This window comes from Misgurnus anguillicaudatus, chromosome 17 (assembly GCF_027580225.2).
Source record: "Misgurnus anguillicaudatus chromosome 17, ASM2758022v2, whole genome shotgun sequence".
Lineage (NCBI taxonomy): Eukaryota > Metazoa > Chordata > Actinopteri > Cypriniformes > Cobitidae > Misgurnus > Misgurnus anguillicaudatus.
Genome location: NC_073353.2, coordinates 13,261,342 through 13,284,404, shown reverse-complemented (window position 1 = coordinate 13,284,404; position 23,063 = coordinate 13,261,342). Strand labels below are relative to the sequence as shown.

The window sequence follows — 23,063 nt, the reverse complement described above, 5'->3', positions numbered from 1 at the left end:
TTCGATCAACATGAAAAGCAATCAATCATCATTTGTTTTATTGACCACTGTGTAAAAACATCTTTACATATTATCTAAAATTGTTTAAATTGTATCTGTTACTTAAAATTATGTATCTAACATATCTTTTTTACAGAAAATAATTGCTTGAAAACAAAACATCTTTAACCATTCCTGAAAGAGCAGAAAACGCCACATGTTGGCATGGCGACAGAAAAGGGATGAAAAACTCTTATTGTCAGAACATATCATTAATGCTTTCATGTTTCCCATATTGTGCCTTAACAAAAGCTTTATGCTGCATTATCCAATTTTTATTTACAAAGCCTAGAGGATTATTAGGAACACCATACTAATACTGTTTTTGACCCCACTTTCGCCTTCAGAGCTGCCTTAATTCTACGTGGCATTGATTGAAAAAGGTGCTGAAAGCATTCTTTAGAAATGTTGGCCCATATTGATAGGATAGCATCTTGCAGTCGATGGAGATTTGTGGGATGCACATCCAGGGCACGAAGCTCCCGTTCCACCACATCCCAAAGATGCTATATTGGGTTGAGATCTGGTGACTGTGGGGCCATTTTAGTACAGTGAACTCATTGTCATGTTCAAGAAACCAATTTGAAATGATTCGAGCTTTGTGACATGGATGGTGCATTATCCTGCTGGAAGTAGCCATCAGAGGATGGGTACATGGTGGTCATAAAGGGATGGACATGGTCAGAAACAATGCTCAGGTAGGCCATGGCATTTAAACGATGCCCAATTGGCACTAAGGGGCCTAAAGTGTGCCAAGAAAACATCCCCCACACCACACACCACCAGCCTGCACGGTCGTAACAAGGCATGATGGATCCATGTTCTCATTCTGATTACGCCAAATTCTGACTCTACCATCTGAATGTCTCAACAGAAATCAAGACTCATCAGACCAGGCAACATTTTTCCATTCTCCAATTTTGGTGAGCTTGTGTAAATTGTAGCCTCTTTTTCCTATTTGTATTTGTAGTGGAGATGAGTGGTACAAGGTGGGGTCTTCTGCTGTTGTAGCCCATCCGCCTCAAGGTTGTGTGTGTTGTGGCTTCACAAATGCTTTGCTGCATACCTCGGTTGTAACGAGTCTTTATTTCAGTCAAAGTTGCTCTTCTATCAGCTTGAATCAGTCGGCTCATTCACCTTTGACCTCTAGCATCAACAAGGCATTTTCGCCCACAAGACTGTCGCATACTGGATGATTTTACCTTTTCACACCATTCTTTGTAAACCCTAGAAATTGTTGTGCATGAAAATCCCAGTCACTGAGCAGATTGTGAAATACTCAGACCGGCTTGTCTGGCACCAACAACAATGCCACGCTCAAAATAGCTTAACTCACCTTTCTTTCCCATTCTGACATTCAGTTTGGAGTTCAGGAGATTGTCTTGACCAGGACCACCCCTCCTAAATGCATTGAAGCAACTGCCATGTGATTGGTTGATTAGATAATTGCATTAATGGGAAATTGAACAGGTGATCCCAATAATCCTTTAGGTGAGTGTATCTGTTATAATGCTGCATAGAGCTAACAGTGGTCCAGTACTGGACATTTACTTTAGTGTTACCTGTTAAAAGTGCATCAATATCCCAGCTGTGTACATCTTGGAGAATTATTTGATTTGGATGCTGTGCGTCACACTCACTGGAGTATTATTGGGTTTGGCCGGTTCTTCTGTTGATGAGATAAGAAATTCACTTCAACTCACTGGCGTCAATTCACCTGAAGGCATGGTATAAAGTCATTTGTTCTAGCATTTGCCAACAATGAATACGTACGTGCACTTCGTGTAATTAGACACTCAGCTAAAGTTTTAGTCCCATCCTGCAACAAAAGGTCATTTTACATTGACCTGAGCAGCTGCCACCCCTTGCCATACCCAATTGACACCTCTGCTTCAACTTAAGGAGAAATGATTTTTACCTCCACACAAGACAGCATGACGGATCAAGGTGAAATCTTCTCAGACATGAATGAGTGATTTTTAGATGAGAATATGAAGAATGCTTCACACATACTGTTGTTTTGTTTTCTGAAGTGGACTTTGGTATTTTCTGTAAATGCTTATAATAGAGGCAGTGTATTAAGTAAACCTTGCCGGCATCATTATTTATATTTACTTTCAGTATTTTCCTGATTCTCTATAAAAATAAAGATCTGATTGAGATCAACCTCAATAAAACATCTATCCATTAAGAAAAAGTGCTGTATTACATTTTTAGATAAACAGAATATACAACATTGGCTGCATCTGAAATCTCTAAAATGCCGCGGTCGGAGGCAGCATTCTAACACTCCAAAAATGGCTGGATTATTTTTGACCCATAATGGGTAAATATTGGACAGAACAAGCTGGTTTGAGTCATTTTGACCCAGCATTGAGTAATTTTTAACACAGCATGTGTTCTTTCCAATATTTACCCATTATGGGTCAAAAATAACCTAGCCATTTTTAGAGTGAAAACAGGCAGGCATCAAGGCATGTCCGAATCCAATGTTTGCTTCACTTCCTGTCTCCTGAGAAACCTCCATCCTCTTGTTCTATTCTATGCGTGGGGGTGCGCAGGGAATGTGATTGGTGATTGGTCGAGCCTGGTGGAGTTAAATAAAATGGCAGCCAAAAGCGTCACAAATTTAGTGTAAATGAAGTTATATTTTAAAATTGTACAACTTTTAATTTGATTTCTAGGAGAAAATTAGTATTGAAGTTTTTTAGTTATCACAAAGGTGCTCTCTGTTTATATTTCAAACAGAATTTCATTACGCTGCCTGTAAAAGCTGTCCGAAAGCATTTCCTGGAGCTGCATTCATGCCGCCGTAGTCATTTCCTCATGAGTCAGCGAGGTAACAAGTCATTATATATAATAGATAATAACATTATATAATATCTGATATTAAAGTGTTTTTGCTTCGAAAAAGTAGAATAAGAGTTTTTCATACCTTTTCTGTCACCATGGCAACACGTGGCATTTCTGCTCTTTCAGCAATGTTAAAGGTTTCCAAACAAGTACTTTCTGTAAAAAGGATATGTTATATAGATACATAATTTTAAGAAATAGATACAATTTTAAACATTTTAGGTAATCTGTAAATATGTTTTTTACACATCGACACTGCTGTGCAATAGTTTGAACTGTCTATTACTGTGGTCAATAAAACAAATGATGATTGCTCTTCATGTTGATCGAACAAACTTTTCTTTCTATGGGGGTGGTGTTTGTAAAAGCATAAATAGGCTAAATTGTATTTCCATATGATTAAAATACACTCTAAAAAGTCTGGATGTTTTTACTGGCTGGGTCAATTTTGGACAGAACACACCGCTGGGTTAATTGACCAAATGCTGGGTTGGGTTAAAACCATCTAGCTAATACTGAAAAAATGGCTACTCTAATGTAATGGGTGCAGAGGCGTCATGGCCCATTCAAAACTGAGGGGGCACCTGCCCCCTTGGTTTTTTTGAGCCAATGGATTTTGCATCCAACCTCAAAATCAAATAAGCGTCCATTAATCTGTTATTTGACTTTTAATCTGTTTAATATGCACAATATTATACATTCTGTGCTGCATCCTTGTCACTTTTCGGAGATTTTCGCCGTTTTGATAGTGTTTTGATCATGTTACATTACTTTTATTCTGGCGGCAGCTGGCGCTGCAGTCAGTGCAGTCGCAGACGTCATCAGCGTCTGGGCGCGCTCACGAGCTCTCTGCTGTTGCTGGCTTGCTGCTGCATTTGGCTATCTGAGGAATTAAAACGTGTTAGAAACGCTCACAACATTTCCAAACCCCAGTACGGTAATGTGCAGTTAACCTCCTCTGTGTAGAAAATGTATGGTTTTAAATGTGACCAACGTTATACAGTAGAGATTCATATTCTTGGCACAAAGCCAAAGTTTGCCAGAGTTCACGCGGGCACGGAATCTCACATGCTCACATAAGGTAAAATTTACTGCAAAAATCCGTTCCTCTAATAATTTTATCTAAACATATTTTTTTAAAATCATTATTGAACATTAAAATCAATTACGTGGCTATAGCTTATGTCATTTTCATGTTTATATACTTTATGGATTTAAAATTACATTAATTTTATATGAAAATGTAGTTGTTCTGCAAAATGCATTAATGACACAATTAAACAAGCCATTAAGACTTAAATAAAACATGCCGTTTCAGATGTAAATATGATGCAAATGTGTCATTATTCCGATTAAATAGTATTTGATATTAAAGTTAGTCATCACTCTTATTTTGGAGGTTTTTGCATGAAAGCAGGGGTTTTCAGATTGTTAGAAAATGTAAGTGCCATGGAAAAGACTGAAAGCTCTGCTTTGATGTCTGTGTATGCACAAATTTCTGTGAGCTGTTGACACTGTGCCCCCTTAAAAAAATGGTGCATGACGCCCCTGAATGGGTGCTTCTACATCAACCAATGTAAAACAAGAAAAAATGCTACTTAATAAAACACATTGTAATTCTATTTAAAAGTATATTTGTAAATTTGATATCACAGGCTTACAGCATCCAAGTAGAAATTTATTGCAGATGTCAAGTATTGCAACCAGAAAGCTGAAGGTTGAACACATTCCTGTTGTTAAAGACATTCATCACCAGCAGTGTTTAAGACTATAAGCAATAGAAAATGTGATCTAATTAATTACAAGATGTGCCGATTAATTAATCAAATAAATCACATTTAATGTAAATGGTGAAATTACCATTGAATTAATTAAAATAAAATGTGTTTTTAATGTAATTTAGGTTGGTCTGTATTAATTTTCAGGTACAGAAATTAAACAAAGCTATATCTAATTTATACAGTAAAGTTACAAAAATTAATCAGTCAAGACAAATAAAATTAACAGCCCTATTAAAGACAAAGCTTAATGTGCCGTTAGAAGCTAAATCTTACGGTTTCTATAAATGAAATGGCAACATATTTAACATTCATACCAACAAGCACATACCCCTGTGCTCCTAAAATGTTTTGTTTTGGTTTTTTTGCTACTCTTCACCCACGTTCTGCAAAGTAGTTTAATCACCCCAACCCTTATTATTGTAAGGGTTTGGGTTATACAACCAATTTCCCAGCTTTGAAATGCTCTTAGCATGGTTCCTATGCTTAAAGAACTATATCAAGTGTCATCATAAAGGTCAACAAAAACAAGGTACTTATATTTATCACAGGAAACACGCATTGCATTTTTAGCCTGAATGCATCCAGGTTGCTTTGGATAAAAGTGTCTGCAAAATGCATACATGTACCACCACCCACCATCATAATCCTTACACATGTGAAAGCAAAATCATCTTATTGATTTTTGGTTCAATGCTCATACCGTTCAAGAAGTTATTAAACCCTTTTTTCCATCATGTGGCAATCTTGTAGACAAGCGGCAACATTTACAATTGAGTCATAGAGTATCTCAATAATCATAAATGTCATCTAAAGTCACCATGAAATGATATTTTACTTTAATATGAAACAAGTGAAACAAGACATTCAGATAATAGTCATATTTTATAAAAAAAACCACCAGATTTTATTCATTAGGAAATTGGTCTGCATAAAGTTGCCATTATAAATATTGAGGAAAAATTGATGACTGTCCGTTAAATTATTCAAAAATAATGCTCAAGGTGGTAATGCAGCATGATGCGAAGCAGGTGTGCTTTATTTTCAAATAGTTCACCGGAGACAAATATTCTGCTTATATCATGGTTATCACAGACATTGCTCGGGTGGTTAAGACATTTGACCCATCAGGTGTACGTTTACAGAAAAATAAACACCACTTGTGGATCATCATTTCAGAATAAAGCATTGTGGTATAAACTTTGTTAATGTGCTATATTTTTTATTTCATATTCTCACATTTGTTCCTCAGGTCAGGAAAAATCGCAGGACGGCAGCCCGTAAAAGAGAGTACCATGTTTTGTTTATGGTCATCGCCACCGTGGTGTGCTATCTCCTGTGCTGGATGCCATACGGCGTTGTGGCCCTGATGGCTACGTTCGGCCGGCCAGGAACCATCTCACCCGTGGCCAGCGTGGTTCCTTCTCTCCTCGCCAAAAGCAGTACAGTTATTAACCCTCTAATATACATCCTCATGAACAAACAGGTAAGAATTTCTTACTTATACACCCTCATTAAAGGGATAGTTCGGCCAAAAACGATGTTGAACCCATGGTTTGCTCGCCCCCGGGCTGTCCGAGTTGCATGTGTCCGTCGTTTTTCGGACGGACACATTTTCGGATATTTTAGAAAATATTTTAGATCTTTCTGTTGATTAAATGTAATGTTACGGGGTCCAGCAATAGTCCACGACCTTCAAGTCCAAAAAAGTGCGTCCATCCTTCACAAATTAAATCCAAACGGATCCAGGATGATAAACAAAGGTCTTCTGAGGGTAATCCGTGCGGTGTTGTTGTAGAAATATCCATATTTAAAATGTTATTAACGTTATAAACTACCTTCCGGTAGCGCCGCCATCTTGGAGTGATGCGCATTCAGGATGAGAGCTTACGCAGCGTACAGAGTTTCTCTGCTGCTGCTCTGTGCCCCCGCCCTCCGAATTTGTCATACGTCACTAAGAAAAGTGCGTACACTACGCTAATACTCTCTCCTGAGTCTAAGATGGCGGCGCTACCGGAAGGTAGTTTATAACGTTAATAACATTTTAAATATGGATATTTCTACCACAACACCGCACGGATTACCCACAGAAGACCTTTGTTTATCATCCTGGAGCCGTTTGGATTTAATTTGTGAAGGATGGACGCACTTTTTTGGACTTGAAGGTCGTGGACTATGGCTGGACCCCGTAACATTACATTTAATCAACTGAAAGATCTAAATATTTTCTAAAATATCCGAAAATGTGTTTGTCTGAAAAACGATGGACATATGCAACTCGGACAGCTTGGGGGTGAGTAAATCATGGGTTTAATATCGTTTTTGGCCAAACAATCCCTTTTAAAACTACAAAACTATATACATTCGGATAAAATATCTTGTTATTTTGCTTGCTGGCACAAATGTTAAAGGGGCCATGGCACAAGACTTTTTTAAGATGTCAAATAAATCTTTGGTGTCCCCAGAGCACATATGTGAAGTTTTAGCTCAAAATACCATATAAATCATTTATTATAGCATGTTTAAATTGCCACTTTGTAGGTGTGTGCAAAAATGTGCCGTTTTGGGTGTGTCCTTTAAAATGCAAATGAGCTGATGAAATTCAAACACTGGTCACAATGATGGTGGTTTGTTGCAATTTAAAATTCAATTGTGCTTTTCTCTGCACTAAATGGCAGTGCTGTGATTGGATAGTGCAGATTAGATTCAAAGACCTATTTTTTTCATGTGCTTGTTGAGAATGGTTTACCAAAACTAAGTTACTGGGTTGATCTTTTTCACATTTTCTAGGTTGATAGAAGCACTGGAGACCCAATCATAGCACTTAAACATGGTAAAAGTCAGATTTTCATGCCATGGCCCCTTTAAAAGACTTGGTATCATGCAAACACATTTGTTTGGTAAAACTAGATCTAGTCTTGCATATGAAAGAGAAAGAAATGACAAATAACGTACACGCTCACAATCTTACAACGGCCATGGTTTTATTTTAGAAATAGTCAAAAGAATACACAAACATTTATCGTTTCAGAATGAATTTGATGATATGTAAACCTATGAGAAATTATACCAATAGAAACGATTATAAAACACCCCATGGCTTTTCTGGTTCAGATATTTACAGTCAAAGATCAATACTTTTCACAGATATAGTTGAAAAAGGCTGTGTGGTGCAGAGCTACAAGAAGGAAAGTATACGGTACGGTATGCAAAGAAAAGTAGATAACGAAATTCAAGTGAAGGTAAGGAAAATAAGCATACCGAAATTCAAGATACGCTAGAAAAGTAAAGTTGGCACAGATGCAAAGCACCCCAGATAAAGAACCATTCCCACTTTCACACTAGAGTTCTCAACGGGTTGGGTCGGCCCGACAAACCTGAAGGGACCCGCGGGTTCGGGTCAAAAATATAAGCAAATGAGTCTGGTCGGACCTATTTTCCGCTCAGTGAAAAAAATATTGATCATCACTGCTGTTCACCGTAAAGAAAGTCTGGGGTTGGCAGCGTCGGGCCGCTGGTCGGGTTCAGACAAATTATTTATGTTGATGTGTTGGGTTACATCGGGTCCGGGCTTTAAGGCCACGGGCCGGGTCGGGTTGTAATTTTCAGGCCCGTTGAGAACTCTGTCACACTACATACAGCCATTATAGGGGTGTGACGAGATCTCGCGAGATTAAATGTGTTTCGCGAGATGTCTTGTGGAGGTGCTGGCCGTTTCTTAAGTAAAAGACTGCATCCTTCGGAGGTCGCATTTTTAAACTGCATTTACTTCATCACTGTCTTATTAGAGACTATTAACAATTATAAAGTTTACTAATTATTTAGTTAATCGCAAATTGTTGTAATATGCTCACGACTTGCGAATGTAATGCTCAGTTAATGATCTGAAATAAACCTTGATGACGTATGCATCCTGGGGATGAGGATGCAGCTTTCTGTTTGACCCTTTTACAGTGCATGCATTATATTTGTCTTTTACTGCGTTTGCTTTTTTGTTTGGGTTTCCAATAATGTTCGTTTGGGAGCTCGTGTGAAGTCTGAGACACGTTGTGTTTGTCTGTTGATCAGTGTCAGATGTGAAGTCTCAGCAGATTAAACCCTCACAGTTTACATGATTTAATGTCTGCATGTTCTTGCTCAAAAATAACAGTAGCTGTATCATTTCTAGTGTAAAGAAATGGACATATATTAAATATTAATATGGATTTAAACATTGTTTGACTAAAAATAAGCGTTTCTCTCCGTCGAAAGTGAAAGACAGCGTCTGCGAGACGAGTCCACTATCGCCCCCTGCAGGCATTTGTTATAATACATACATAATGCTTTTTATTTATAGGCCACAAATGTAATGTGTTTGTTAATGTTGTTTAATGTAACTTGGTTTTAATACTTTCTTTGAACCAATTATTATTGCATCTTCGTTATTATGTAATTTGCAATATGCTACTGCTCATTTGGGTCTATTTTTATTACCCCAAAATAACAAATAACTTCATTGTCAGTTAGCAAAATAATTGTTAGGGCCAGTCCTTGATTAGTTAAAACATTTAAAAATAACGTGATTTCAGTTTCTTATTCATTTATTTTATCATTGAGGGTTTCTTAAAAAGTGTAAAAATATTGTCTTGTCTTGTTCTCGTGAACCCAATCTCGTGTTTCGTCTCGTCTCGTGAATTAAGTGTCTCGTCACACCCCTAAGCCATTATGAGTCAACTGTGCACATCCATGACACTTATAGTGAAGTTCACCAGTAAAAACAATTGCAATTCATTTATTCCTCTTAGACAGATTTAAACCTAGAGACCAAGCTCCATATCAAGCTTAATATTAACAATTTTCATACTGTAGTGGTAACATTAACCGTGAATACTAACAAGCCTTGCTTACGTCACATGCTCTCTGCACTATAATGTACATTTCTTGCTTCCCTCACCCCTTATTCACTTAAGTGGTCATTTTACCCAATGACATATATAATAATAATAATAATAATAATAATAAACAAATTTACAGTAAACACTTAATACTCTTAAAAGTATCCTCTCTCTGTAAGAGATCAGGCCGGGTTTATCCTCCTAAAATACCTTTCGTTAAAGGCTTACTAAAAGACATTCACAAAAGAACGACTCGCGTGACCCTGAAAAACAGAGAGAGGACAGAGAAAGCAAAGTTTTAACCCGTACACGCGTCAGAAAGCAAGAGACGCGTTGAAAAACGTGGCCTGATGATTACCACACAAGCTCACATAGGCAACGCGGGTTTGCAACATTGCTCGCTCTTCTCCAAATAATTTCCTGTCTGTTCTCCAGCGCCCAATAAAAAGTGGCATAAGGGGCCAAATTTATCAGAACGTTACAAAATGCAATTATAAATGCAGTCAGCTCAGGCCAAACAACCAACGAGTCGTATTAAGAAAACACACACATAGTAGGTTCAGTATGATGTTTTGATTTGAGCTCATTATCGTATAACATACACGTTCAGTATTCGACTGTAAAAATAAATAATGTACAGTATATAATCGTGGTCCAAAATGCAGAAATCCCCCAACATGGGGAAAAGATCAAATATTAGCTTTATACCTCACCATAAGTCTACAAGGAAGATATTTCACCCTAGTAAAGAGTATCATAAGCTCCTGAGTGAAATAACCAATTAATAAACATACACGAGCAGTTAAAAGCAGTTACTTCTGCTCCGCTCGCTAGATCTACTGAGAAATGACAATCGACTTTTTAGTCCAAATTCAAAATGGCACACACATTGAAACGATGCGGACGAGTAAACACACCTTCAAGTTTCAACCGACCTCTGTAAAAACGAAACCACAGGACAGAGAATCGATCGAAATAAACAGCTGTACATTTATAAGAGGAGACAATGCAAAGATGCATTGCCAATCATTCGCTTTAAAGTAGTTAGGAAATAAGACAGCATTATTTTAGTGTCAGGACGTTAAATAGTCCAGGCTACTTCGGTTTATATTTAACAAGTACCAACGCTGTACTTGTTGTTATATTGCCAGGAAGCAGCTTTAAAGTCCCAGATACCATTTACAGTGCTGTAATGAATCCATATCACAAGCAATAAATTCCTTATTCGACATTATATAACAAAAAACTCACCTATTTTTTGTAAACCACAGGTTCGAAACAAACTTTTTCCTCTATTGAAAGATTATTTTCTGCCTACTTTTTTCAATAAGAGGACTATACAAGGTGAGCAGTATGAAGTTTCTCTACCACAGTTCCGCGAAAAGTTTTGGAAGCGCAAAAATGATTTTAAAAGGCCCGTGAATGTGACGATTTATATTACAGCAGAAAATGAAATCAAGTTCAAAATACACAGACTATGGCAAACCTCGCAAAAGGCTTAAAAAAGTAGGTGCCCACGTCATCGTGTTCTTGTATTTGTTCCGACAGTGTAGATTTCAGTGTATGACTGCTAATACTTACCATTAAAAATTAAAAAAATCTTTCAAAACACTGTTTTCTGATGGCTTTTAACACCACAAAGATCACATCCACAGATCTATAAAAAGCGTTCACCTCTATTGCTATTCTAACCATCTTTATTAGGCTCAGGAAATGCAATTTAAAGTCTAGTCTGTACAAACATGCTCCGATCTGGACCGCTGGCAAGTCCGAACTCACGCGGTCCTGCGCGAGTCTACGGATGTCCACGGCTTCACAAAGGCAGTTATTGCATCCGAGTTCAGGGATCACAGTTGATGTTCTTGAATCCGGGGACAGTGATCTTGCCTTTCCTTTTAAGGTCTTCCACCGAGCCCGTGTTTACGTGCTGAATGAGCATCTTCTCGTACAGAAGGGGATGGTACGCGCCCAGGGTGCAGGCGGCGTCGTAGTATCGCTCGTGATAGTGGCACAGGTCGGTCTGTCGTAGAGAAGGAATGTACTCGTACACGTGGACCTCTTCGCATAAGGACATCATCACTAGGATACCTGAAAAGCACACAAAGCAGGACATCACCAAGATGATACAGAAAGATTCATAACCATATATAATAGACAGAGCAATTTATCTGCCAATATGTGGCCATTATTCTTATGAACGAGAAGAGAAGAAATTATAGATTTGTGTTCATTTCGCTGACCAGAAAGACAAACGCTTATGTGTAGACACAGTCGCAAGACCGGGAAAACCATCTTTGAACCTCTCTTACTGTAGGACCACCGATGAAGAGCCACGATCACAGAAATCGCAACGATTGTTTCACAATGGTAATCTTTCATCTGGGACAGGCAAAAATTGTGCAGTGTATCCCGGGCTTAAAGGATAATTCCGGTATTTAACACCTTGAGTCTCACCTCTGGTCCGTTTTGGATGAACCACAGTGACGGACACAGAAATCTTGACAATGGGTCGTGTCTTGACCATTCGACTCATTTAGAAGCATCTCTTGACAGCTTCAGAATGGAAGTCATGGGCCATGCACAAACGTGTCATTAAAACAACACTTAACGTTCATTTTCAAAACCGTGCCACTCACCAAGCGGTTCGCGGTGTTCGTTGATGACCAAAAACAAATATATTGGCGCAATGTATGATTTCAATCAGTGTTATTTGCTATAGTGGAACTAATTTTTCAGATACCTCACAACCGCGTTTATACTTCCGCTCTATATTTGAGTCTGAAGCGTTAGCACACTCCCGACCACTTGATGGCAACAAACACTTTGCCGTACAAGTAAGCTCGGTGTCTAGCATATAGACAGTCACAATCGAGCTCAACTTCAAACCTAAAGCTGGTCACTTAGCCATCAAATATGGGAAAAATTTCTTGTGAGAGAAACCGAGCGAAAAAACTAGAACCACATGTAAACAGACTCTTTTCTGTTTCCCGGGTGCGGAGTGATATATCAGCAAGCAATGAGTCTCCCAAGAGAAGTCAATGGAATTTTACAAAATGCCAAATAAAACACGACACAAACTGTATTTCGCTACACAACTTGTTTTTCATCATCAACGAGCGCCGCGAGCCACTCGGTGAGTGGCACGGTTTTGGGGGTGAACGTTGGGTGTTGTTTTGATGACATGTTTGTGCATGGCCATTGACTTCCACACGCTGCGTCGCTTCGGTGACACTTTGGGGACAAAAATTTAACCAATGGTGAGGCTTAACGTCAAAGACTGGGTGACGCGGGAGTCAAGAAGTATATCGCTATCTGAAATATTGCCAAAGATTTTAATTTTTTTTCCCAGATTCACAAACTTTCAAGGACCCATGGGAACCCTGAATTAAATATGTTGCCATGAATGGATGCACCACACTTTTATCTCAAAAAAGTTTTGACTTTACCCATCAGGACCTTTTTCTATATGTCACATTAAATGGTTGGTGAAAAGTAATGCTGACATCAAAAGAAGAGATGTTACTTTAGGATAAAGGGAAAGTTAACTTAGATCTTTTTTCTTTAAAGTTTTACAGGTGTTTCCTGCTCATGTTTTGCTGTCAGAAACCACGGGTTGAGAACGGTCACTCCATCATGCCCTCAAAAACCACAGTCATCCAGCTTCGCAGAGTCTATAGCAACACAGTAGCCTGCACTGCACCGATCTCCACTGGAGCCCATACCCATGAGTGCAGCACCCCCGTTACAGAGAAAACCAATCCACCCCAAGTCATCACCTAACTATCACAAACCAGCTGTCAAATACTGTCACTGTATGATCTCTGCTGTCATGATGTTGAGAAAACTCATGAACAGGGTGGACAATGGTTGGCATTGTTGTGTTTAAATGAATGTACTGTAGCTGTTTAATCTCATTCAATGTGTGTTTGTCTTGACAGTAATGACAAATTCTCTAATGAACTTTTATTCAGTGAGTTGTTTATCTTAATTATGCTACTTTATTTATGTTGAGCTTGGATGTGCAGTGAAAGCACAAACCGAGAACATGTATATCTGGAATGCACTTTGAAAAAGATGCCTGATATATGCATCAATGTAAACGGTTAATTTTACATTGAGTGTATTTCAAAAAGCGTTTCATAATGATGTTCAGAATGACCCAGAATTGGAAAAGAATGCAATGCTAATTGAAAACAGAGGAGCAAATTAAAGTTAATTTAAGTTCAAGTGCATTGTCAAGAATAATTATGCTGTTCAGAGTGCTAAAGAAAAAATCACATCTTTTGTATTTTGGCAGCACTTCCAAGTTCCCCACTGGAAGACACTTTAAGTCTCACATGAGTTTTATTAACCCGTTGTGGTCCATTTTAAAACTTTGCCATGTGAAAGCGTACCGGACCAAAAAGAAAACTGTAACTAACATTGTAATTATTAGGGCTGCAACTAACTGTTATTTTCATAATCGATTAATCGGGCGATTCTTTTTTCGATTAATAAGATAAAAACCTAAATAATCAATTAGATTATTTACTTACGGCACAAAATTAGGGTACTCGCATGAGCTGCAAAATCATAATTGTCGATTATTCACCTTAATATTGTAATTAATATTATTATTGACGTAGTTTTTACGTAGAAGTTTTGAAACGTTTTATGACTTTCTGTGAAGCAGCTGCAAATTATGTACATCCAAAAAATCATTTAAATCACAAATTATTATGGGAGTTTTGCCGAAATGCACAGAAATGAGCACAAATTGACAGCTGTAATTGAGGCTTTTGGTGATTTATGTAATTGTTTTACCTGTAATTGTAATCTTGATTAGACACACTAATACAGAGTTTTACTAATATAAGCTTTCTGCTTTTAAGCCCCGAATAAATTTAAGGGCTTTGTGCAGCTTTTAAATGGTGAAACATCTTTAAAATGTCAACAAACAAAAAAAATAGTTGTAATCTTGTGATGTGCACAGATTAATAAAGTTATTTTAATCTTCAACTTTAGACCTTAATAAGAATGAAATAAGAAATTCATTGTCAACACAATGTTGATTATTATCGATTTTATTGATTCGTTGTTGCAGCCCTAGTAATCATTTTAATCATCAAAAGTAGAAAAATGTAGGCAAATAAAAACATCTCGCATGTGTCATCAGGCATTTCTGTGTAAGAAATATATATATTACAAGTTAACAAAACATCTCAGTGATGTAAAGTCTAACTGTATTGTGGCTAAATCAGAACACAAATTTGTGTTTTATCACCTAAACACCACGGTTGCGTTAATTTGCCATGACAAAAAGCTCTTTTATCAGCCATATGATTACATCTGAATACATTTGTGTGTTACAGTACGTCGATTTTACAAAAATGCTAATAAAGTAGGAGATGTGCAACAAATGTAATTTGTTCCATTATTTGCCATTTATGTGGCGAGTTACATGACCGTTCAAACAACTTAAGTATAGAAACGTGTTGTATAATAGCATAGAAACCACTACACTTAAGTACTCCAGCGCGCTGCAAAGCTGTGAAGATGACAGCTTTATATTTACTGCACTGTACTTGAAACTCTCTGTCTACAGATCTATTCATCCTCACAGACCACCTGGTGCATTATACATTATTTCACTTAGTGTGCTGAATTCTTAACATCAGAGAGAACAAAATATTATTTCCAGTTTCAAGGAGTCTCTGGTGAAACTGCTCAAGGTTGTGAATAATTGACTGTATGAAAGGGAAGTTTATTAAGATGTGCCAAACATGATCATTTTTGTGTATTAAGTTGTTATAGTGGAAAAATGGACATTACAAGAATAAAATTTGCCTGTCAGTTTGTATTTGTGTATATTTGTTTCTTTTAAATAAACATGCAAACTAACCTACAGGAGCACTGATTGATCTCAGAAGCACCATTGTGTCAGTAATGTTTGTGATTTTTATAAATGACTGCGCATGTGACCACAAAACCAGTCATAAAGGGTCAGTTTTTTTTAAAGATCTTTTGAGATTTATACATAATCTAAAAGTTGAACAATGAAGCTTTCTATTGATGTATGTTTGGAAATGACAATATTTGGAGATATTCAACTGCTTGGAAAATTGGGAATCTGAGGGTGAAAAAAATCTAAATATTGAGAAAATCGGCTTTAAAGTTGTCCAAATGAAGTCCTTAGCAACTGCATCCACTCACATTTTTTTATATTTAGAGTAGGAAATGTATAGATTTTTGGCATAAAAGACCCATATAATGTATTGTCGGCATTTGCTACAAATATACCTGTGCAACTTATGATGGTTTTGTGGTCCATGGTCACACCTTTGGTTAACATTTTTTACTGTGTCATTTTGTATAATATTGCATCATTTCTTGCACAGTTTAAATTTAATGTCCTTTTTTACATTTTAAAGACAATTATTCAAACTACTTTTCCACTGTACAAAACAACCAATCTATTTCACATTATCATGCATTACCACAGTAACAGGGTACATTTGCATTGCCTATCCGAGTTTGCAGTAAGCCTGGATATCCTAGGATTAAATGTGTTGTGGATAAACGAATCTGCTAAAGGCCTAAATGTAAACATTGAACACCTGTTCAATAAAAACCTGAAGCAATGTCAACAAAGCAGAGGTCTTAGGAGATAAAAGGTGGGCAGATACTTTTGCTAGAAGCCACAGGCAGCATAAAAAGAGAAAATGTATTCAATTCCCTATGGTCAGATTAACCTTATAATAGTACCCTTGAAAAATGGATGGTTTAATTCTAATGCAAAGCTGCAACAATAAATAAATAAAACTCATGGTAGTACGGAAGTAATAGTATAGTTATTCCGGGCACTGTAATAGTTATATTCCAGTCCCCGGCTGCATGAAAGTGCTTAAGCTAAGAAATCCCTTAGATCTAACATTAGTTTTTTTATATATATATAAAAAATACGTTTCAAGAAAAAACTCAAGTGTTGAGTAAGGGGCTGATAACACCAAAAGCGTTTATGGCAGTTGCAGGAACCTTTTTTGAATGATATTTTATGGGCAGGGAGCGTTTGCACGCTGTTTATGCACGCCGAACACCTTGCGGTTTTTGCCGCCAGCCGCAGCAAGCGGTTTTAAAGGAGTGCTAAAAGCGGAGAAGCGCCTGATGTCATTTGCGTCTTTCCATTGTCCAATCAAATGAGGGGGAGGCAGGCCTTACGTTGTGGTGAGGGAAGTTTACAGTTGCTTTGAAGAACCGGACTCCACTCGCTCACTCTCTCCTGTGTTTGTGCACCTCTCATCCTCAAACATGGTCAGAGCAAGCGTCATCTTTTTAAAGTTCTGCTAATATGACAGTTAACAGCAAAAGAGTGCTCACACTTCAATATTTGATTGACAAGACAGCTGACTCTGTGGTTGCTTAGCAATATAAAAAGCCGAGTCGCACTGCTCTTTTTTTGCGCCTTGCGTTTCCAAGCGTTTAAAGCGCATTTGGTGTGATTAGCCCCTTAGGGAACCATAAGGCTATTAGTAAGTATTTACCCTTAAATGATAAAGTATTACCTTAAGTTCTGCGAAGCATTGCTACAAAGTCCTTAGTACCCATTTTCCCTTAAAAACTTAAGAGACTTTAATGCTGCATTAAGGCCAGCAGCGGTAGAGGCATCAAACCGAGTGATTTCAATGTTAAGTCAATGTAAAGATGCGTTGACGCGCGTCTGGAGGTCTCGCGATGCGAATGAGGCGTATAGCACGGCGGACGCGATTCCACCTCATTCACAAGTTTAGTTCATGTGAATGGCGTAAATTGGCAGAGACTACCATAAAATACTTAGTATAAACACTAAGGCAGGGCTCCAGACTGCCACCAAATGGTGTGGCACTGAATTTTACATCTAGTTGCACATAGATGTAAAATTCAGTAAATTTGACCATTTTTTTGTGATGTGACACTATATTTAAAACAGCACATTGTACTTTCTGCATCTATCATTAAAGTATTTATTAGTACCGTACTTTCCGTACTTACCGTACGTCATTAAGAAATTAACATATATAAAAGTCACAGTGGACTATATGTCGCGGTTATTTAGACAATTATTCCACGAAATCCAATCGGAAAAACAGACATTTAATCTGGAAAGCTTAGTAATTCAACTAAACAATAGCAAACAGACAGACCTGACTATAAGACGCAGCACCAGCCAAGATATGAAAAAAACGCAGCTTATAAACTGAAAAATATGGTAATACAGTGGAAATTAGTAGAAATGTGAATATTTGGTTAGCATGTTGATTTACAGTGTGTGGCCCTAAATTTTCTGGTTGCGCCCCTAAAATTTTCTGTTGGTGGCCAGCGTGCTCCTAGTAAAAAAAGTTAGTCTGGAGCCCTGTAAGGTAAGACCTTTGTTGCAACGCTCAAACAAATCCTTACCTCAGGGATTTTTTCTCCCTCAGGGAAACCCTCACTTAAGGAGTTTCATGCAACTGGGATCTTCTGCAGCCATATTATAGTGTTGTGTGGGCAACAGCCTGATGTTCAAATTATAATCTCTAACAAAGCTATAAAAGGTCAAACCTTTATGTCAACACACACTGTATTTAATTTAATGGCTGCAGTGAAGGTCAGAATTATCACCAAACATCAACTTAAAATTCAATCACACACAGTGCACTTTCAAAAATAATGGTTCCTACAAAGGTTACTTTTCAGGCTGTTTGGTTCAATAAAGATCCTTCAGCTGAATTGGGAAGCTACACATCAACAGTTTTTCCACATTTCAGTGTTCAGGATTATTTAGTTGGTGCTAAAAAGGTGGCTTTCCCGCTAATGTGTGTGGTTTCAGCGCCCATAAGCGGACAAGTCCCCAGGGTTTGGGAGGAAAGAATCTTGCCCCCTTTTCCACAACATTAAAAAAAATAATTAACTTGCATTTTTTTTTAAACTTTCTATAATTTGTCTGGGTGGTAAAAACACATTTTTCTGTGATGTGGCAAAACTAAAAATGCACTTAATATCGGATTTACACAGACTTTAACTATTTTGTTTAAAGCCATTGAATTAATTTATTAATTTATTTATTTATTACTCTCTGTTTGCAACAGATGCCCCACAACCTCCAAGTAAAGCAGGCAAAGTCATACCTACTGTACAACCTCATCATGACATCTCAATCCCCTACAGGTCACCGTCTATACTCGGGTTTACATTAAACATTTTTAAGTCCACTTGACCATTGAGTTCAGATTAGGGTTTAGCATGTTTCTCAACGTCATTGTGTCCTGGATGCAACTTGTATAAAATCAATCTAAGCTTGCAGATATTGACCAATATTGCGGAGTAAGTGAAGTTTTAAAATTGATATATTATTTAAAAAAATAAAATCTTTATAGAAAAAAAGAAAATGTGATTTTTTTATTGTTGGGATCTGTTTCTGTTTGGTGCCAGTTTTATTGCAAACTTTGCATGCATCTACGTCCAACATCATACCTGTGAATCCTGAGGAGGGAGGATTGGGCTGAATGTTCTCCAGATTGTTTGCCTGGATCACATCCCATAACCGCCAGATGTATTGAGGGTGCAGGATGTAGAAAGGCTGAGCAGGGAATTTGGTCCTGTGCTCCTTATATGGTTTGAACAGGTTGTAATCTGGATTTGAGTACCACTATAAATGAAAACACAACAAAAATATGTCTTTAAAAAAACTACCAAAATCCCTTCCACTTTTAACTCAGGACAAAGATAAGGCATTTTGCTCAGCTGTCAGTACTGGCTTCTTTAAATGACAAGCAGAAATGTATAGTCCAATAAAACTATAAATTTATAAAAACTTTATATGAGCTTTTCCATATTAAAATGTAAATTACCAGACATTATTATAGGGAAATATGGACATTATTCTGGAGGCTTCCTCCTCCACACCCTGAGGTTATGTGATCTGATGTCCTATGGTCAGTGTAGACTGTTAGTTAGTATTCATACTTAATCTCAACCATAGAGGAGCAAACACATCACCAGAATCACAAGTAAAATATTAACATACAAACAGCATTTTGATTATCGACCTCTCATGCTGGTGTCAAAATTAATTTCTGTAGACCAATGTTCCCATAACTAAACACAATAGTCTAATGGTTAATATAAGGGAATTGTAGGGTTTATAAGTTGATGCAGAATTAAATATATTTATATAAATAAATAAAATTACAGTTTTTTTACTTAACATTCTATAATTTATTTAACAAATCATGGGCTACTTTAAGCAAATGGTATGTTATAGGAACAAACAAAAAACTGTGAAAGTCTATACCACTGCACATACAATATGAAATTCTAAAAGCAATCCTGTTCTCTTTAAGTGCTCTATACTTTATGTAATGCATGTCCTTTATGTTCCCACTTCACCAGCATACACTTAGAAATAAACTAGATCATTTATGTAAGTGTTCTGTTTATCTTAAGTACTAATGAAATGGAGGATTTATTAAGCCCCATGATGAAAAGTGAATGTGCAGGAGATAGGTGTGCTTTAAAGCTGGTCTCTATACGGAAAGGCATAAGACACATGCATGCACATTTCTGTTGATCGATTATTATTTTTATAGCTTTAATTATTAACAAATATTATTTTACTATTTGACTTGAACACTTGGAAACTGCTGTGTTAATATAACATTTAATCTATCGGAGTGGTATAAATAGGCACCGCTCGACCCGGCTCGCTTTGCTTTTCCACTGCGGTTTAGTTCGGCTTTTAAGTGGGTGGGATTATAGACTTATCGTTACAGTTGTTCCGCCTCCACTGCTGTGACATCATTGTTTCGCATTTGTTTGTGCCGCATTTATGCAGGAGCAAGGGAGCATATCGATGGCATGGTGTTCTTGATTCGGTGTGGATTTTTTTACTGCTATTAAGAATGGTGTAGGAGGTCATACAACAAAGCACAGATGACGACATCATCATCACGGTTTACGCAACAGTGCACAAGGGTAATCCATTCTTGCATTTAGCAATGACGCAGGTAGTGACGATTTCTCTGATCAATAAGTGATCTGCAGTAATCCGCAATATGGTCCACTTGCAGGGCTTTGAACCGGTTCACGGAATGAAAACCAGAAACTTTTGATGTTTTGCAAGGAACAGAAATGAAACAAGGAACTTTCCAAAAATATATGTTCAGGAACAGAACTGTTTATTTAAAGAAACAGTATGTAGGATTGTGGCCAAAACTTGTATTGCAATCACAAAACTTGTGGCTAAAACTGGTACTGCAATCACACAACTGGTGGCCAATACACAAAATGACAACATAAACATCAGTTGAGGGCTGCATCTCCACTTTTTAAATGACAATATCCTGGCCAGACCACTGTTGTCAGTGATATAAGTATTTGAAATGAAAATGATTTCTTAATGTCTAGTGACATATCAGGGCCATTTTATGATTAATTGATATAAATTTCTTACATACTGTTCCTTTAAAATAATGGTAACCGGTTAATACCGTTATTTTTTCATTCTTTGACAAGATTTCTGTTCAATACAGTATGACACTGTGAAGTTCACTTCCGTTCCCCATTGACTCATCGGAGAAATGAGAAGCTTGCCACCAGCAAGTAGCCTACTCAAGCCCACGTCTCTAATACTCAACCATAAGAGGTAAATATTGTAGGCTACCAAGTATCTCAAAATGTTCGTTTTTATACTAATTAGTGGTGTAACGCATTGCAGTTGATCCATGATCTGTACAGATCACGACCCATGGTTTGGCTCGCATTAGATTAATACGCAAATTTAAAGGGTGAAAGTTGATAATTTGCACGTGTTTCAAAGGCTTGCAAATGTTAACACTTAAGAGATTATAAACAATTTAACCTCTAAAAGACGCTAAAGTGAGCAATTTTCTGTACGCACAGACGCACATGCTGTTGAATGTGTCCAGTCCAACCCTGCCTTTCAAAGATAAGAACTCTTGATGTATAAACTTGAGAGAGAGTTGGCTGCTGTGTCTCATACTGTAGTCCATTAAAATACATTTGGTATTAAAAACAACATACTGAAAAACAACGTAATTTTCACTTTATGTGGAGCGACTGTTTATGCTGCATCTTCTTCTCGAAGCGCCATTTGGCCTTCGTCCTCCTATGTGTGCGCGCATGTTTAAGTGCACTCAACAAATGTAGGCATGTCAGTCTTTTTTAATGTTTGATGACTAGATAGAGACTTTTATGTAGACTAATAATTTAAGTTTAATGTCCTAATGATCAGCCTACTTATTTGTATGTCCCACAGCTGACATGGAACGTTATTAACCGGTTCGGGAACTTTATTTTTTGTTCTAACCAGTTCAAGAAAATTAATTTTAAGGTTGAACCTAAAACCGTAAACGTTAAAATACTGTTTCTGTTCGGAACTAATCAATTGGGAAATTTCTGGTTCAAAGCCCTGCTTTTAAGTGTACTAGAGGGTCCATGTACAATGACACAATTTCCGTCATCAGTAGAGTGTGCACGCACTGTACGCATACCGCCAGACTTTTTTTAACCCCGCGTAGGTTGCGTATACGCATACAGAACAATGCAGTATGTAGCCCAGGAGATGCATGGCATTTTGTCGTTATGCGCATACAAATCAGATAAACTATACTTTGCAAGGCTGTGCGTTCGACCGTGCTCGTACATTCACGTAGTGCATGCTATAAACGACTCAAACTCTGGGATTTGAGATTGATAAGGGCTTCCTACTAATCAAAATGGCATAATACATAAAAGAGATTTGCATAACATGGCCTTTGCTATTCAGAATCGATATCAGGTATTATTATGAATCCTGATTAGGTAGGAAAAGGTATTATTAGTATGACTCGCCCTAGCCCTATTTTTGATTGCTCTTATGTCTGTTCTACAGTGAATAGAGTTATGCAAATAAACTAAAAGAAAGAAAGAAAGAAAGAAAGAACAAAAAGGGGACCTTTTCTAATCAAAAGAAAATGTACGGAGAAACAACTGCACAACCACACTTACCGAATTACCACAAAACATGAAATAAAAATGACATTTGAGTTCACAGGAACAATTACATATCAAATGTTTGTGCCTCTATATGAATGGAAACTCAACAGGTAAGCGTCGACTGTGTTCAATGAATGGTCATCATACATTGTTTTCAAAAAGCTCCACATGACATGAATTAGGGGTTCTTGAGTGACGCACTGTCATTGTTGTAATGAAACGCAGTTATAAAATAGAGAGAAAAAAACATTTCAATTGATTTCACAGCATAAACCACTTTGTTTCTGTAAAGTATGAACTATGTGTCAATCTCCACTGAAGTAGAATCATTTCTTGATTTAAATGATAATTCAAAGCCATGGACTCCCAGTGGTCTTTCTTTAGGTTTTCTAAAGACCACCTATAAAAAGGGGTCATTATGTTTTCATGGCGCACAGGGTCACGTACACATCATGTCAGGGACATCTGGTTATTATTGGCATTGCTACCCGAATGGAAATGAATGCCTATTCAATATTTACATTAGCAG

General features: G+C 37.4%; 2 protein-coding genes across 4 annotated transcripts in view; one reads left to right on the top strand and one right to left on the bottom strand.

Moving 5' to 3' along the window:
* tmtops2b (teleost multiple tissue opsin 2b) overlaps positions 1 to 15,316 on the top strand; it is a 32,488-nt gene extending 17,172 nt beyond the window's left edge. The window contains exons 3-4 of the mRNA XM_055214661.2: positions 5,923 to 6,156; positions 13,112 to 15,316. Of these exons, the coding sequence (XP_055070636.2) occupies positions 5,923 to 6,156; positions 13,112 to 13,324 (447 nt within the window). The 3' untranslated portion in view covers positions 13,325 to 15,316. The remainder of the gene's footprint in view (positions 1 to 5,922; positions 6,157 to 13,111) is intronic.
* Positions 7,630 to 23,063, bottom strand: part of st6gal2a (ST6 beta-galactosamide alpha-2,6-sialyltranferase 2a) — an 81,060-nt gene continuing 65,626 nt past the window's right edge. For all 3 annotated transcript variants that reach the window (XM_055214659.2, XM_055214657.2, XM_055214660.2), the window contains 2 exons: positions 19,013 to 19,187; positions 7,630 to 11,632 (listed from right to left, as the gene is read on the bottom strand). In XM_055214659.2, coding sequence (XP_055070634.2) covers positions 11,385 to 11,632; positions 19,013 to 19,187 — 423 coding nt within the window. In that variant the 3' untranslated portion in view covers positions 7,630 to 11,384. The remainder of the gene's footprint in view (positions 11,633 to 19,012; positions 19,188 to 23,063) is intronic.